The sequence below is a fragment of the Montipora foliosa genome, chromosome 6 (assembly GCF_036669935.1).
Source record: "Montipora foliosa isolate CH-2021 chromosome 6, ASM3666993v2, whole genome shotgun sequence".
Classification (NCBI taxonomy): domain Eukaryota; kingdom Metazoa; phylum Cnidaria; class Anthozoa; order Scleractinia; family Acroporidae; genus Montipora; species Montipora foliosa.
This window is the reverse complement of record NC_090874.1, coordinates 39743698-39761197: the sequence shown is the minus strand read 5'-3', so window position 1 is coordinate 39761197 and position 17500 is coordinate 39743698. Positions and strand designations below refer to the sequence as shown.

Here is a 17500-nt window from a genome sequence, read left to right as displayed (position 1 = left end):
ATGGATTCTTGTCGGGAACCAATGTGTAGTTCATGAAAAAGAGCCACTGCGAAGTATTTGTTGGAGCTGGGACTCAATAATTTTAATAATACCTAAATCTAGGCAATTCCTTTCATAGAGATAACACAGTACACGCAAGGCATACTTCAAACATTATAAAAAAAGGGTAAATAATGTAGAACTAAAGCGCGCGCTCTGATTGCTCAATTTGGCTACGTGTGAATGCTTATGACGAAAACACTGAAGCATGGGCCGGGAAAAAATTGATTTTTCCACAAACTGCAATAATGACCCACTAGTGTATAGTTGAAAATGCTGAAATTTCTTCACAGCTTTATGAAAAAAGACCTTGAAATGTCATGCTTTAACCCGTTAGCGGGTATTTTGCCCGAGCCCCTTGCAAAGGGATTTGCGAGCCTAAGTGAAAGCTACAGTAGCTCGACGAGGTCAGTGAAAGAGAGGCATTCAAAGGCGACAAAGGAATTCCCAAAATGTCACAAGATGTCTTGGTTCTGTTATAAAACAAATGGTAAACGGTTCAGCGTTCACTATTACAAATCCGTGCTGTTAATGAGAGAAGAAGTAGTTATCACACCAGTTCGAAGAGGTGGTGGGACACTGTCAATATGATCACCGATAGACAGGCTCGCAATGCACCCGTCAGCTCTACTGTTGACCCGAAAACAATTAACTTCTATTTCCAGTCTATCAACATTGACGATCAGTACTCCTCGCCAAAAGTCCTTTCCATCCCGGATGGCACTCGAATTCCAACAATTGAGGTGCATACTGTATGGAGTTTCTGAGGACATTAAAGTGCACTGCTCCGGGTCCAGATGAACTTCCGCACTCAAGAAGCAAGAGGCTAGGCCACTGGGCTATGGCCTCGTGAAATTATTACCCTTCTTTTGTGCTTAGTGACCTCTCACGTTCAACTAGAACTCGATAGTACTTGCTGAACCGCTTGATATTTGCTAATTATAACTAATTTAAGTCCAGGTGTTATGAATTCTGACGTCAGATGATGAGATAATGGCTTCAAGAGAGGAGCAAGTCACTGTAAAAAACAAAACTTGTCATCTTTGATTCGCAAGTGCAATGATAACCATCGTGTTAAATATGACGAACGAACTCCATTGATTGGTTCGTGCCTTGTTCGGCAGAGGTCGCGGTGAATCTGAGAAGAGAGAAAAGAGACAAAAAAGGAGGAGATCAGTACCAAGGTGACGCCGTTTGGCTTAGTCATGATAGTTCGGCAACTGCAGGCGACTCCTTATCGCTTTCATTTAGAGAGACATTTGACAGCTTCAGTCGAACTCATACAGTCTGCCCAAGGAAGAGCGAATTTCTTACGATGCATCATGACTCTTCAAGGCGTCACGTGATTTACTCAGATAAAAAGTTTCATATCATACGACAAGCCTCTTCTCAAAGGGTGTTCTACATAGTTAATATTGGGGAATGAAAGGGAGAAATGCTTTGACTACTTCGGAGGACTGTGAATTAAGGGAATATTCGATAAAAATATAAAAAATACGTTTTTTTCTATCAGTCTAATTTGCTATCACTACCTCGGTGAAAGCAAATGCGGCGTGCAGTGAAAAACCATAACCATGACTCATTCAGTTTTTACCTTTTGTCGAAGAAGAAGGGCGGCAGTCATCGGACGGTTGAAATTCCTTCAGTTGTGCTGGAGAGCTCCTTAAGATAAAATCGAAAGCTTTCGAAGGTTCACGAACTTGCTTTTCTGTAAAAACGGGAATTAGGAACGGTTTAGCATACTTACGATAAAAAATTATTACATTACATCGTTAGCATGTAATCATCGTGCTTTACACACCAGACCTGACAAAACGACAACAACAACAATCGTCGAATTTAAGGGGATGATCTCATTCAAGAGAGTAAATCGTCGCATACTTCTGCTTAGTATTACCATTCTATAGAGGGAGAACGGTGCTAGATATTCAGTGCTTAACTGCAAAGTTATGATGTGCCCAATATGGGAGAGTTGAGTCCTGTGGGTTGAACTGAATATCATAACCGAATTTTAAATTGGAGTACAATTACGACTAGGAGAACAAATTAAATGTTCAGTTTTGAGCAAACGCAGAGTGTTTAGGGGTAATAGATTTTCATGTGCGCATGTCGAAGAGGTGGCTGTGGACGCATCAACGACTATGCGTTAAGTTCGAGATCTGCACGGTATAGGCCTTTTTGTAGGATTCAAACCCGATAGACCAATTTCGATATATGAAAATTCAGCCCAAAACAAAAGGTATCATCTCGAGGCTCTGGGTAATAAATAGAATGATTTTGCATGATTTTATTTTCCAGAGCCTCAAGATGATGCCTTTTGTTTTAGGCTGAATTTTAATATAACAAAATTGGTTTATTGTACTTAAATAAATCACGAGTAAATTTAAAACGGAATATTTTTTTCAGCGAATACACCACACAACATTTGAGTCCACACTCCTGGCCCCATTTGTTCATAGCTAGGCCGTATAGTTTCAGCATGTGAAATGATTTCATGAATATGCACACTCTAGGCACATCTAAGTAAGGGTGTACAACGTTTAACGTGAAGTCATATCATATCATATATCTTTATGTACCCTTGGATTTTAGAGTAGCTTGGTGTAGCTAATATCTCCGAGCATTTACCCTCCCAACCATTATACACCACAGAAGACAGACGACAACGCCGGGAACTTCATGCCATACTCTTCGCGACAAGTGTGTGGCCTGTTTTAAGTCCCACAAAGTTTATGAACATTGAAGGATTGTGAGACTGGGCCTACGGTTTATCGTCCTTATCTGAGAAGACTGGAGAGTCTAACCATTTGCGGATGTCATTATTATTTTTAAGGCAGCACTTTCTCCTCAGTTATTTAAAGTCCGTGAGTGTTGGTCCGGCCGGAGTTGAACTCACGTCAGTGACCTATCGACTGGATACAGTTATGCAGCTTCTTAACATTTGGGGCCTGACTGGTTCGTTCATTAACTCTCTTCCTCCTAAAAGTGACACTTAAGGTGATTCCCTTGTTTTGCAGCGCGCATCTCATACTGCGCATAACATAACCGGCCATCTGACGGCAGGCAACAATGGCTGCTTTTGCTGTTCAAGAGCTTTTAAGTGCAATCATGATAATTCTTCTCGGTTAAGCAGGTGTTGTTTTGTAACTCGCCCAAGTCCTTTCGCGGAAAATGGTCATTTTGAAGCCGAAATTGCCCCTTTGCCATCCATTTATTATCGTTTTGCAAAAAAAAAAGAGCACGGAAACCCCTCATTTTTGATGGTTTTATTCACTCGTAATAGGTACACGGTTTTAAGGAAAAAAAGTTTGGATGGGAGAAGTTCTGGTATTTACAGTGCAAAGTGATGACTGTAACGGTCCAATTTGATTTCATTTCTTTGCACGATTGAACAATTTGAGATCACTTTACTTAAAGATCATAGCCCGGAAAAGCAAGTAGGTTCAAGTTTTCAGTAATATTTAGTAGCTTTTACTACATAACAACAATTTTTCCGGTTGACCTAGTTTCGAACGCTTCTCGCGTAATTCGGTGAAAAAACACTTAGAATGAAGGGCATACAGCGCGAAAACAAGCACGGTGACCACATCTTCTTATTGCATTTTTTTAATGTCCTGTGTATGAATATCAGTTGTGCCAAGTTTGAAAAATTCTGGATATTAAGTCATTTTCAAGGAAATTACCTTAACAGATTTTACTCTGTCTAACGTCAGACGATTTTAATCGTCAATAGGGAACCCTTTATAAGAGAAAGGGTAAAGCTCCGTTGGACTTATTTCCTGTATACTTGTTAGCTTGCCGGAAAAGTAGAAACCAAGCTTACAAAAGGCCATGAGTACAAGCAGAATTGTACTAACCATTTCCAATGATCCCAAATTTTACTGTCACACACCCTTGAATATTGCTTTCTTCTTTTCTGATGTAAAATATCCGCCATGTTGGCATATCCAATATTGCTGAAACAGTTCTGGCAAAGGTTTTCCTACCAAAAAACACAAACAGTAAACCTATGGTATAGACTATAACAATTTAAAGAGCCCTACGATTGAACCTTAAAAAACGCCCCACCTGGGGCAAGCGGTGGCCATTTAATAATCTCGACACTCAAAATGTCGACAGATGCTGCAATATTTGTATCCCAACTATCAAGTAGCAACGTACGTTCAACTCTTCTCTACGCCTCAGAGACGTGGAGAACCAACAAGAAGTTGGAGAGCAAACTTCGGGGCTTCGAAGGGAGATGCTTACGGAGAATATTGAAAGTCAGGTGGCAAGAAAAGGTGTGCAATGAGAAGATCTGGAGGCGCACAGGGGTGAATAACATCGTTCTGGAGCTGAAAAGAATACGGTGGACGTGGCTTGGCCATGTCCTTCGCATGAAGAAAGCCGGCACCCGCTCGAGGCGCTGTCTTGGGCGCCCCCTGGGAAGAGGCACCGCGGTAGACCACTCGGCACTTGGCGGAGGACCATCGAGGACGAGATGAAAACAGCTGGGAAGACGTGGAACGAGCTGCGGTGGCTGGCCCAGGACCGGTCTGAATGGAAGAAGTTTGTCAGTTCCTTGTGCTCCCCCAGCGGGGCTCCGAGGATTGACCTGACCTGATCAAGTAGCAAGTGTATTACAGCTTTAAGTCCCAGAGTCTCTGTATCCAATTCAGGATGCGTTCGATCATCCGGAACTGATAAGAATACGTGGAGTGATGATTTAAAACGGCATGTTTGGCGTTTTGAGGAAACAAAGATAATAAAGAAATGTTTAAAATATAGTAATTTTAGCAGGTGTTTTACCATTTTAATGTGAATCTCTGTAAAAACGAAGGATTATTAACTTCTATTGCATGTATTCCTATTTCGGAATACGGTCAATCGAACGCATCCTCAATTTCAATTGATAACTAATGCGTCATAACGCCGTCATAACGAATTCATCATGCCTACCGTGAAAATCCAGCTCCTTGTACATATTGCAGAGACTTCTCCACATACAAAGATTTTACGGGTTTGATAGTACCGCAGGCAAGACGCGCTGAACCACCGTTTGTTGCATGAACTACGATTCCTCGTCCAACAACTGTGGAAACAAATCCAGAAATAGGAAGTTTCAAACGGAACAACGAGACAGTGACTATAGGGATATTAAGTCGTTTAAGCCATCTGTCAAGTCCCTTTGTCCTTGGAGGGTGTCTAATTACTTCGAGTTTTAATTGGTTTACCAGATTGTCTCCGTCCTTTTTGATTGGCCAAAGTAATTACTTTGGTTTTGGTTTTACGATACTCGATTGAAACTCGCTCTATAATTAGTTATTTGGCAAGTTTGAATGAATAAATAAACGTAGAGATGAAAATGTAACATTCACTCAATTTAATATCACCAAGGGATCCCCACATGATAATGTTCGTATAGCTGTGATTAATTAATCGATCGTGGCTGTTCGGTCAAATAAAAAGCTGGTCGGGGTCAGTGTTTTTATGGCGATTCGGACCGTTGCTTTGTGATTCGAGAGCAATTAGTGGGACGAGATCGCCGAGAGTTACCAGCCTTAACTTTCTTCTCTTTATGAGGGGAAATGATAGCCAACGACATTCTAAAAATTCGAAAGCCACAAACCCGTCTAAAACGGATACAGTTTGCCCTCCGATTGCACAGAAAAGACAAGGACAACTGTACGTAGATGTTATTGAAGTTTATTTCTGCACTTACAGCTTATTTTAGCATTTATAAGCTCAAAGTTAATTTTCCATACAAAGTCTATAAATCGTATACCGAGATTGGGCTGCCTGTGATTGAGCAGCTAATAAACGCTCAACTTAACCTGTCGTCAGCAGTTGTAGAAACAAAACTTCTCATTTTGGTTTCTTTTTTGCTCAAGATGATCTTACCTGACATTTCTCCGAACAATGGAAGATCAGGATCAGTGAAGAACTGCTTTCCGAAACCAACATTCAACCGAGCATGCTTCCCAGAGAGATCCCCAACTTCACAACGCATCATGTTGTTAGAAAGACAAGAGGTTTTGTAGGTTCCCTGAAAACCGAAGAAATATTGCAGACCTTTTCTTAAATCGATGGTATCAGACACTAAACAATGCACTTTAACACATATCGCTTCTCACACGTTTCTTTTCTTCTACCGTACTTGGCCAGCTAATAATAAGAGCACAAAAAAGAAAGGCATTCAATACTTACGGACAAGTAGACGTGGTATGGGTTATAATGAGGTCCAAGACTCTTACATCTCTTTCCCATTTCAGCAAAGGTGTCATTTCCTTCAGGGTTCACATGCACATGCCATGGATGATCCACGCTCTGATAATGGAAAGAAAATCATTTCATACTTTTTTGGTTCAGCCGTTCTATTGAAGCCCTTTATTCATTTGTCTTCCAGGCTACTTTATGACTAGATTCACTATCTGTTTTTTTCACAAACGTGGAAAAGGAACTTTGATTCGTTCATTGTCTGAAGCCTTTCTGTCTATTTCAATAGTAATTTTCGTAGTAGTTAAACGGATTCATGTCATCGAACCTATAACCTGTGTTCATTGTGAAGCCTCACGTGGATAGTTGAAATATTAACTTATTTTTTTTCTCAAGGAACCATGAATATTTTTACCTTTTTGCTGGAATTGGAGGCATAGCCCAAATCAATGTAAATCGACGTCTCTTCAGATTCCATGAACTTTTCGTGGGACTTCTGCTGAATCTGAAAAAAAAAAAGCATCAATAATAAATCAATTCAACGTCCGGAGAGGAAGAAGTTGGTATAATATGAGATATCTTTTGTTGTCTTAACTTTGAAAGGTCGAAACGAAACTTGACTAATGCAACATGTCAAGTAGGACGCCGTTAGACATGTGCATTTTTAACTTTGCTGAAGAAGGCAACAGTAGTAGCCGAAACGTCCAGAACAATATATTTTTAGCCAGTGTCAACTGGCTACACACCGAATATTCTTAACACCAAGTCTCATTTTCACTTCTAATATAATAAGGAGTGACTCCCCTCAGCAGCTGATTTATATAATTTTTTTTTTAACCACTCTCTTCTTTTCTCGGTTAATATTATGTTGTACAGCAAAAGCTTTAAGAGCAAGTTCCAGATATTTTAAGGATTTTCAATCAAACATATCGCAAATCTGCCATGACACATAACAGCTCACCAAAAGAATGTAACCCTTCAGAGCAGGGCCCTTGAAAGTCACTTTGGTCTTCATTACAAACATCTCATGATTCAGCACGGCTGGATTGTCTGCACACACCCATCTGCCGCTTCCCATAACTTTCATTTTGTGGATAACGATTGATCGTCCATGGATGCTGTTCTTGCCAAACAAAGGCAGGTTGAAGTCAACGTGTCTCTTATTGTAATATGTGACATTGTGAAATGATCCATATTTTCCACTTAGGTCGCCGATTTCATATTCATCATTTGTCCCTAAAAAGAAATGGGTGGAAACGACGAGATAAAAGTGAGCTTTCACACACACTTCCCTTCAGATAAATTGCAAAATCCTTGGTTGATAGGAACGCATGAAATTGAAAACATTAGGCTGTCCGAATTGAATGGTGAAATTGAAGGCATGCAGATTACGTCGTAAACACGAACAACGCTTTCCTGGATTTCAAAGCACTTAACTCATTTATCCTTCAGAAAAAAATAAAAAAAATGTTTGCCTTTAAAGATACTGGTCTATCTTTTAAGAGTACACTTCAGGCGGAGTCTCCTATTCATCCTATGGAAGTTGTGACAAAGAAATATCGAAAGGAAAACAATTCTGCTTTATACCAGTTCCAGGAGAAGGACTTGATTTCACATCAACGCCAAAAGGATTCCAATGTCCACCCAGGTAGCCACCTGCACATGTTCCACTTCCGTTGAATTTCATCTCCCATGGCATAGGATAGTTGTGCACGTGGTATCCTTCAGCTTTCCTTTTTAATCCAGTCAAGTTTATCTCTGTTGTGGTTGGATCAAAAGGAGACCGTTGAGTAAACTTGAAATAACCATCGATACCGTCATGTACGTTGGCCGTGAAGGTCGCTTTTACAACCATTGGTTTCACCTTCATTATACTGGCACATGCAAAAGGTCTTTTTGGATCTACTTTTGAGAACAGTACGATCTTTTTTCCGATGACATTGTTTGCTCCGCTCAGAGGCAGGTTGGTATCAGTGAAAGCAACTTTAGTTTTTGACATTTCCTTTGTAGCCATAGAAACTGTGACGTCACCGTGTTTGGAGGACAAATCACCAATGAGACAATTTTCCTGTTTTTCCTTGCTGCAGTTTTGTCCATTGATACTGTTAGGATTGAAAATCTCTCCAGGAATTTGGCACGAAACTGTACCTTGGTTAATCTGCCATGTAAATTGACTTGACAATAATGCACTGTTGACATAAAAGAGATTGACAAATAGACTGGTGTCTGTGTCTGAGCTCTTGACGACTTGTCTAAAATAAACATAGCCTGCTACCGGATATTTGAAGACTGCTTTAGCCGTCACCATAACCTCCTTTGGAGTTATCAATGCACACGCCTTGGGCATGTCGCCGCTGTACAGTACCAGTGTTTTAGCCATGATACTGTTCGGACCAGTGATCGGAATCATCATGCTCTGGTGTGTAAAATTCCCCTTTGAATTGTTGGCATTCAGGTTCCCAAGCATCCCCGCTAAGTCCCCAACAGCACAGTCCTGGAATCTCGAGTTACTAGATAAAGTGCAGGAGGTACTGTAGTTTGAAGATCTCGCAGCCATTGTAGGATCATATAATGCTCCAACTTCCCCTTCGTGACAACTCATAGCCGCGTTTCCATTATAAACCATGGGTAGTTGTCGTATGCTCCATGCCAGAGTCTCGTTGACTCCTTCCAAGTCGACCATGATGTGTGTAGGACCATCGTTGTGTCCTTGGAAGAATTTGACATCACCCTTTATTCCACTCAAGCTGAAAAGGGCTTGTAGTTGATGATTTGTTGCCAATGAACATTGCATCAAACAACCTAGATGACAAACCAAAACACAAACGAAAAAAAAAGCAGATTACGAGTCTATAAAACCATTAAAAAGAGGAGGTAACCGTGCTCGTTCAGGAGAAAGTAGCCATTCCTTGACAGATTAAGCTTGATGTCAGTGATAATCCGCCATTATATTAATGTGCGCGAGCTGGCGCACGCCAATGACGCAAAAAATTATGCGCAGTAGGGTTGCGCAATGCAAAACCAGGGAGTCACCTTAAATGTTGTTCAAATGATTTTTCAATTCCAAAGGACTTAAATAAAACCGCACTCCTTTTACTTGACCAACTATATTTCCTTCTAGAACAAAATCGTGAAATCGAATTATGTAAATACAATTTCGTTACATCTCAAAACAAAGTTATCGTGACTATATACAATCGTTGATACACCAAATTGGCGGGCAATACTAATGAGACATACGTGAAAACGATCTCACAATACAGCCACACATGTACAATATCGCTTGTAAGTGATTTTTCGACGTTTCGGAGAAGTCATGGCCCCATTATCATTAGCAAGGATGACATGTAGGGCCTACTTTGTATTGAAACTTTTAACACCGTAGACATACTATATTTGAAGGTTATTACATGCTGAAACGATAGGAAAACTTACTGATAAATGCAAAATGTTTACTCTATTGAAAAATAAAGACCACATTTTCAAGCATTACATTATTACACGGATTTAGGTAAAATTCTGAAAGATGGGAGTTTTTAAGCAAGCAAAAATATCATAGAATTATGTGAAGAAAATAATCCAGATTTCCGAAAGTTCACCTGTAAACACATTTTCGCCTGTCTTCACTTACTGCTTTATCTTTGGTTCAGTGACCCATTAACTGCGCATTCCTCTGATGTGTGCTTTTAATATCATCGGCCCGCAAAGAAAACCATCCGAGGAGAGCATAATTATGGTTTGGAAATCATAAATGGCGTCAGTTTTCAGGAAGAGTATACAGAAGAAGAAAATAAGATTTATCCGGATTCTTTGTTTGTAATGGCTACGATTTATACTTGCAATTTCATTTTTCCATTTCGCCTATCACAAGAAAAATAAAAAAAGGATTGTTCTTAATTCACGTTTAATATGCAGGAGTGATCAGTTTGACCTATTTATCAGTTTCTAAAATTCTGTCATAACTTGCTTCAACGTGCGTGAGCCGGAACATGTCCGAGTAAAAAGCGTTGATGGAAAATTCTTTCATTTAAGCTACGCTTAGAATAATAAACATTACCTGATTCACGGAAAACCGCTAAAAGTGTTTAGAACATTCAGTTAACAAAACTGTCATGTAACGATGCATCGATAAAGAGCAATTCAATCAGAAAATGAATTGATTTGACTTCCCCGTTTCTTTCACCTCTTCAAGTTTATGACTGAGCAAAAGTTATTGGGCTCTTAGCACAGTTTGCAACAGTTTAAAGAACATCACCTGATGAAATGAAAACAGTTAGACACAGCGTCCTAAGGAAAACTCGATAAACCATGGTGAACAGCCGGTGGATCTCCAACTACAACTTTTTTTTTTTGCTTGATGGACAAAAGGGTTGCAGAGTTTATATGCCATTTATTGTATGGAAAGTAATGATGTCACAAAGCAAAGCTTTCCTATTACGCTTAGACGAAACTGAGAACAAAGTGACCGCAAATATCTTCCTGGCTAATTTTATGACCTCTTCAACCCAATATCACGGATTCCTCGCTTATTCAACTGAAGTCGGGAAAAAAAAAAACATGCTGATAGCACTTTTCAATATCGAGCGTCTTTTCCTTGTCCTTTTCTTTTTCCAGCATCCTCCTTACGACGATATATTCACGGATTCCGAATTTCACTGTCTGTTAAGGGCGCTCTATAGTGCAGTGGTGATCAAGGTCCTGCTTCAACGACTCCTATACTCTTAGGCATCATATCAATTAAAACTTCAGAATCTTAAGAGTTTTTTCCCTGCGGTTTATTACAAGCCAACAAACCGCCGCAAAAAAAAAGAAGGGAAGCTGACAGTTCCCCATTTGAACATTGCATGTATAGTTTGCGTAATCTACTTGTTTGGCTATAAACACGAACTTTCTGTTCACCCACGTAACTGTTTATCAAGGCGTAAGCGATATGATGAAGGCACACGACTATGGCTCACCCGTCGTGAAAGAGATATTCAGGTGTACTCAATTCCACATCAAGATCTTTCTGTAATAAATAATAATAAATTATTATCGTCATTCTGAAGTTTTGGTGAGAAGGCTCAACGTTTCTCGATGGTAAAACGTTTTTTGCTGAGTAAGGAGAACTCAGTAAGGCGTAATGTGAGTGTTCCAGTAGACTCTTCAATTTAATGCTATTCCGTTACAAAACATCACGTATGCCAAATTATTCAACCTTATTTATTTATTACTGATTCAGGGCCACGAAGCCGTTTTGTTGATCCTTCAGTGACCTTAACTTTTTGACAAGGAAAGTTCTTACGGATTTCGAAGGTTAAAACAAGCGCAAAGACGGAACTACTGAAGTGACCATTCCTTGGGGTTCAAAGTTACTGTTCCTCCGTCTATTTTTACTGGCGAAGGTCAGACAAAAGACGAATTTCGAGCCAACCTGTATGTGTGGAATTGAGTTAAGTTAAATTCCATCCTCGTTCGAGAACTGACGTGTTTTTATGGTGCACTAAGGACTGTTCTCAATTCTCCATTCCTTTCATCGAGTAAGTTTCTACCCTAAGAAAGACAAGCTTTTAAATTCATCGTCATGTATTACGTGGAAGCGATCGTAGACGGCCGCTCGATCTGCAAAACTCATTCTAAACGTTTCCCTGCTGTTAAACGTTGTAAAGGTTGGCAACCTCAAGGACTTAAAGACAAACGCTCGACTGAGTAGTGCGTATCACGTATAAGTGGCCTCACATTTTTCAACAATCTCCAGCAACCTCGAATCAGTAGCCTTCCGTCATCGTAAAAGTTGCAAATGTATTAACGACTTTTTCCTGGGCCCTTCAATTTGAGGTTTTCCGCATTATTTTACAATGTAATAAAGATACTAATTTCCTAAAAATATAAACTTCGTCAACTAAAGGGCTCGTTTAGAGGTCCGGCTATTAGAAAGCCAGAGTTCGTATAAGTTTGTGCTCGTAACAGGCACGGTTGCTGCTTTTTTTAGTCAGACTGAAAATTCCCCGCATTGAATTGCCTGCTGTTTTTTTGCTGAGGAAAGGTTGAAGAAACTTCCCTGATGACGCGAAAACTGTCAAACACTTTTTAAACGAAAACTGATACTACCATGATACACGATAAACCGTTAGCAAAAATGGATACCTTTCGAAGTTCCCACTTGTGATTCAAACTCAGTTGCCCGTTTCTTTTCTTTCTGTCAGAGTACTAATATCAGCCGTCATGCAAGGCCCCTGACAGAAATTCGTGTGTAAGAACAAATTAATCATTGTCAGGCGACTTTCTTCGGCTCACGCAATACTACATGTCCACTTTTTCAGGATTTACGGTTGGATTACGTTCAACCTATGCGCTCTGCACGCTAGTCTTTCTGGTTTCATCATTTTTTAAAATTCAAATGTTAAAAATTATACATTAAACTATGGTTAAGCCTGTGAAACCAGTCGCCTTAATACATTGTTCTCACTAAAAAAGTCCACTGTTTACTTCTTTCTTTGCCAGTGGTTTCTTCATAGAGTGTTGACATTGAAGTTTGGAGCTCGATTCATTACACTTCAGTATGACAGGGATCAGGTGGCAGTTCCTACACATCTTTTACGTATTACAGCGCAAGCAAAGCTGATATCAGTCGTTTAGTGAAGTGTGCAGTCTATCATGTTTGTTGCTGGCACTCGACATACAAACCAGGAAAGGGTACATGACACGACAAAACGTTCCATCTATTTGTTTAATGGACTCATTCCCTGTTTTTCTTCAGAATTTATGTTGCTCCTACTGAAAAAAAAAAATCTCTAAAAATTCTTGAGTCGTTAGGCAAACTAATAAGGTAAGGGTTGAATAGATTTCGATGTTCTTACGATTTGTCCAAAATTGTCTGAAACAATTCTGCATTTCGTGTCAAGGGCCCGCGGTTTGGAATTCATGTGATTCTTGTCGTACATGTTTTAGGGCCGGAAATGTTAGCGATACTGATACACTTTACTTGAAACATTGCACTGATTTGTAACTGTACGCGAAATGTTGAAAACAAGTCAACCCAAAGAGCTTTCGTTTAGCCAACGTCAGCTCTCGGTTTTCAAGATTGCTACTTAATCAAGCCACACCGTGAACAAGACACAAATCATTTGTCACAAACTTGATAATAACATCACGAGGCAACGTTAGCGTGTTAGCATTCCCTCCCTTTTGCTGTGCAAAGATAATATCCCACATGCATCTCTAGACTTTTGTATGTTTGTGATCTTAACGATGACGTACTTCTCAGTTATGTAAAAAATAATTAAATCTCGACAGGAAGTTAGAACGTTTTATTTTCCTGCGACTTTTCAAAGCACAAGTCTTTTTCCTTTTTCCAAGCATTTTTTGATAACCGCAGTTCAACTTCCTTTAAATTTTTCCTCCAAATTCAGTACTGGCAATAATGTTTTCCTTCAGCGTATGCTACTGCATTTTCAAAATGTAACGGCCACATCTGGCTGTCACAGAACTGCGTAGAATTATGCGATTTAAACTTGACTGAACATTTTCAAGATCGATGGCAGGAAAGAACTACATTATGCACGCTTTGATTCGAACGGAAAATGGCGCTGAAAATAAAGGAGCATGGCACAACGAAACACTTTAGTTCAAAAGCGTGCATCTTGTTCTCTCCAATGGATTTCTGTAAGCTCTACGAACTTAAGATTAAGCCACTCATTTTACAGAAATTCCTGGTGCGTTTCGACCAAAAGAAGACAGATAAGTTATGTTTAGAAACGGGATTATATCACACAACGTTAACACTGACGTTAAGTTTGGTTTTTTCCAGAACTGAACCAAACGTTTACAACCGTCTTCTCAGAGCTTATGCCTTCTCTGAACAGTAAGAAATAACTTAAGTTAAACCTCAATTTCCGAGGCAATTGTTCTAGGAGCGCGCAGGTCACCATTTATCAGTCCATGACCTTTTTTCAAGTCTTTTATTTCCGTCGATGAATATAGAACTAATCTGAAAAACATCCAGCAAAAATAATATTTTTTTGCAAGATACACAAAACTGAACTCTTGAAACCGATAGTGGTTTTCGTAATGTATGGTGTGGAGCTATTTTTGCTTACGCTGCTATTGCTGGTGCTGAACCATTCAGTGTTATACTGACCTAATAAAAGGAAAACCATAAAACCAAATGACTTCAGAAAAATATCGAGCGACATGGTGAGAAATTAACCGGTTTCAGCTTCCTGTTTCCAGACAAGTTTATCTTTCCGTTTCTAGAGCAACTGTTTTTATTTCAGGTCGACGGTGGGAAGAATTTTGCATGAACATCAGAATTATCATAGCGTTAAATGACGCATTTTGTGTCAGTTTTGAAAGGGGATGACTGACCATTGAAAATAAGAAGGCATGTCCTGCATCACGAACAAGGCCAATGCCAACTTCTGCTCGTTGGGAAGTATTTTTTGTTGCACGTAAAGGCATATTTTTTACAACTTTTTTCGTTTGATTATTGTTCATGCTTGATGTAATCATTGGTTAATAAATTAGGTACAAGCGTTGCCTTCCCTGTATCCAAACACTTGATATGCAATAAAATAGGGATCGAAGCTCTTCAGTGTGTTTTTGAGTACTTTAGATTTTATGCTAAGTGCTGTCTAAACGATTTGGTCGTAGATGTCTGTATTAAGTAAACCGCAGCCAATATCATAACGTCATAAAGAGACTGAAGAGGCACTCCGCCAGTGGACTCCGACTGAAACCTTATAAAGTACGCCTCCGCTGAGTCCATTTATTTGTTTAGTGCTAAATTTTCTTCTTTGCCTGCGCATTGACGCAAAGCGCGTCTCACATACGGCGAAGACTACACTTCTCAAACGCATTAGACAAAGACACGCTTTGGCTCTTTGTCTTATCCAATAATTCGTCTTAGTGCTACGCGCGATAAATACAGTAAAACTGTGACAGGCAAAAGCAAAAGTTGGTCTTCCGCTGCCCATGCAATGTACAAGAACATAATTCTGAACAGACGAACAAATTAGTACCGAAGTTTTATCTCAGTAAATACTCTCAGTTTTTCCTTAGTTCAAAGAAGATAACAATCATAGCTTTCCATTCCGACATTCGAGCAAAAATCGTACACAACGTAAAGACTGGCGTTTCAGAAGGGTGTGGAAAAGTCACAGTATGGTGGATTGATCTTTGTGTGACCCTGCGATGATAAAAAATGGTGGAAGCGATTGAAGAGTTTGAGCAGTTAAATTTGTGTGTTTAGTACAGAAATTATTACACTGAGTTATTTGCCGCCTTTGAAGAACAAAACGAAAAAGCGGTGGTTAACCACATGGAGCCACGGTTACGCTATTTAAACAAACTCTTCACTGTTCTTTACTGTACTGAACTCTTGACGCACATTTTTTCTTTTAAATTATTTTCAACGTAAATTTGAAAATGGTGATATGGAGACATCAAACCGTTGCTCAGAATGCAAGTCAGTTCGATCGAAAGTTGTTTCGATCGAAGGTCGTTTCGATCGACAAAAGTCGATTCGATCGAAGACAAGAGTCAGTTCGATCGAAGACTGTAACTCCTTGTAGGCGATGACTTCCTTGTCGTGAAAGAATAAATAGTTTTATCTCTCGCAGTGATATTTCTTCCACACTGAATTAATGCTGTCGAGTATCGTATCTTTCTTCTGGTTATTTTAGGTATTATTTCACCTCTCTTGCGCCCCGTGTAAGATGTATTCCTCGTATGAGTAGGTGAGTCAAGGGCACCCAACGAGCAAATTAAGCCATTGGCAAACTTGATTGTATGAGAACCATTTCTAGGCTCCTTGTAATGTATAAAGACTGTGTAGGGAATGATATCTTCATTTTAGAGATTGATAGCTGAACGTTACCTTCGGAGAACTTCCAGGTGACCTTTTTAAGTGCCAAAAATTGCAAAAATATCCCTTTCGAAAACGTAAGGGTCTACTAATCCCTTGTTGCGGATCAGTTAGGTGAAAATGGTATCGGGAAAGAACCTTGTCAGACCTTCTTGTTTCGTCAATTCGACCAATGACTGTGCGACTTCGTTTCGTTAATTACTCAATAAGTTGTGGATTTCAGCATTCTATTGACCTCCCAAGCAGTTTTTCGTAACGCGTGGCTTTGTGGCATAACCTCGAGTAGCATTGCGTGCGTTTTTCATGATATCAAGATATTGTTCATTCAATACTTTTAACAATCAAATTTCCCTAAGGGAAAAATATTTGCATACAAATGACGAAATTCAAACAGCAAGAATCAAAATTTATTTTAAAACCAGACATTTTCAAGAATTTGCAAAATGTGGATTCTCTGCAAGGGGAAATTGACGTCAAGGGAAGTACAGGACATAATAGAATACAAACAATCTTCTGTTTGTATGGGGGTTGAAAAGTTCAAGTGATATTCACATGCAGAGGCGTGTCTTCCGTCTATTTTAATGGACTCAGTTTAGACTTAGAGAACATCCGCTTTTTTATCCCAATGGTCCATGCTTAAAGATCTCGATTTAAGTTTCCATAGTCAATGGACCAACATTTTTATTTACCAACAGATCGCATAGCGAGAAACGTCAGAGAAAGGGCTTTAACGTCATGAAAGGAATTCCCTGTTTTGAGAACAGCAAAAAGCGTTGCAATCAAAGGCTTTCGTCTTTTCCGAAACAGGAAGAAATAGAGACCTTTGTGTTTAGAATTAATCATGATGTACACGGGTTTTTCAGTGACATAAATTGCGATCGTCAGATGATCCACAATTCTTGGTCAGAGTAACCAGCCTCAGTTGTGGATCGCTAATACTCGTAAAAATTTGTATGTGTGATTGCGTGCATCGCTGGACGTTTTGCAAGATCGTAAAGGGCTTGAGATGCCTCTCCCTCACTATTACTTTAGTACAGCGATCAATGCTTTACTGACCTGTTGAAAGGAAGATCATGAAACAGACTGTCCTCAGAAAAGCAGGGAACGGCATATTGCAGGTTTACTTCGGATGTTTGATAACTGACCAGGTCATTCTCAAAGGCAGCGCCTTTTATGCATTTATGGGGGAGTAATCGATGCAAACGTAATTAATTTGCACAATTACTCCATTGGTTAATAGACAAATAGCGTCATTTTTTCGTGGACTTATTTTAGCGGCATTAAAACAAAGAGGAAAAAGTAATCTGCTCTTGCGAATGAACTAGCCACCTTCAAACATTTCTTCTTAAACTGCCGCTGCTATCCGGCCACATTACAAATTTTGCACCACGCAAAAACAATATGCAGTGTTGAACCAGGTTC

At 39.6% G+C, this 17500-nt stretch overlaps 1 protein-coding gene across 4 annotated transcripts in view; it reads right to left on the bottom strand.

The window, feature by feature from the left end:
• LOC138009060 (uncharacterized) overlaps positions 1 to 17196 on the bottom strand; it is a 17735-nt gene extending 539 nt beyond the window's left edge. Inside the window, exons 1-10 of one of the 4 annotated variants that reach the window (XM_068856350.1) lie at positions 17135 to 17196; positions 7822 to 9036; positions 7196 to 7470; positions 6650 to 6739; positions 6226 to 6345; positions 5920 to 6064; positions 4978 to 5110; positions 3897 to 4021; positions 1634 to 1747; positions 1 to 1177 (exon numbers count right to left, since the gene is read on the bottom strand). The exon at positions 1 to 1177 is cut by the window's left edge and continues 539 nt beyond it. In XM_068856350.1, the coding sequence (XP_068712451.1) occupies positions 1077 to 1177; positions 1634 to 1747; positions 3897 to 4021; positions 4978 to 5110; positions 5920 to 6064; positions 6226 to 6345; positions 6650 to 6739; positions 7196 to 7470; positions 7822 to 9036; positions 17135 to 17189 (2373 nt within the window). In that variant the 5' untranslated portion in view covers positions 17190 to 17196 and the 3' untranslated portion in view covers positions 1 to 1076. Of the gene's footprint in view, positions 1178 to 1633; positions 1748 to 3896; positions 4022 to 4977; positions 5111 to 5919; positions 6065 to 6225; positions 6346 to 6649; positions 6740 to 7195; positions 7471 to 7821; positions 9037 to 9833; positions 9938 to 10489; positions 11013 to 12360; positions 12494 to 17134 lie in introns of those variants that run through there. The other 3 variants (XM_068856351.1, XM_068856349.1, XM_068856352.1) reach the window with 3 other exon arrangements.
• Positions 17197 to 17500: the final 304 nt, after the last annotated feature.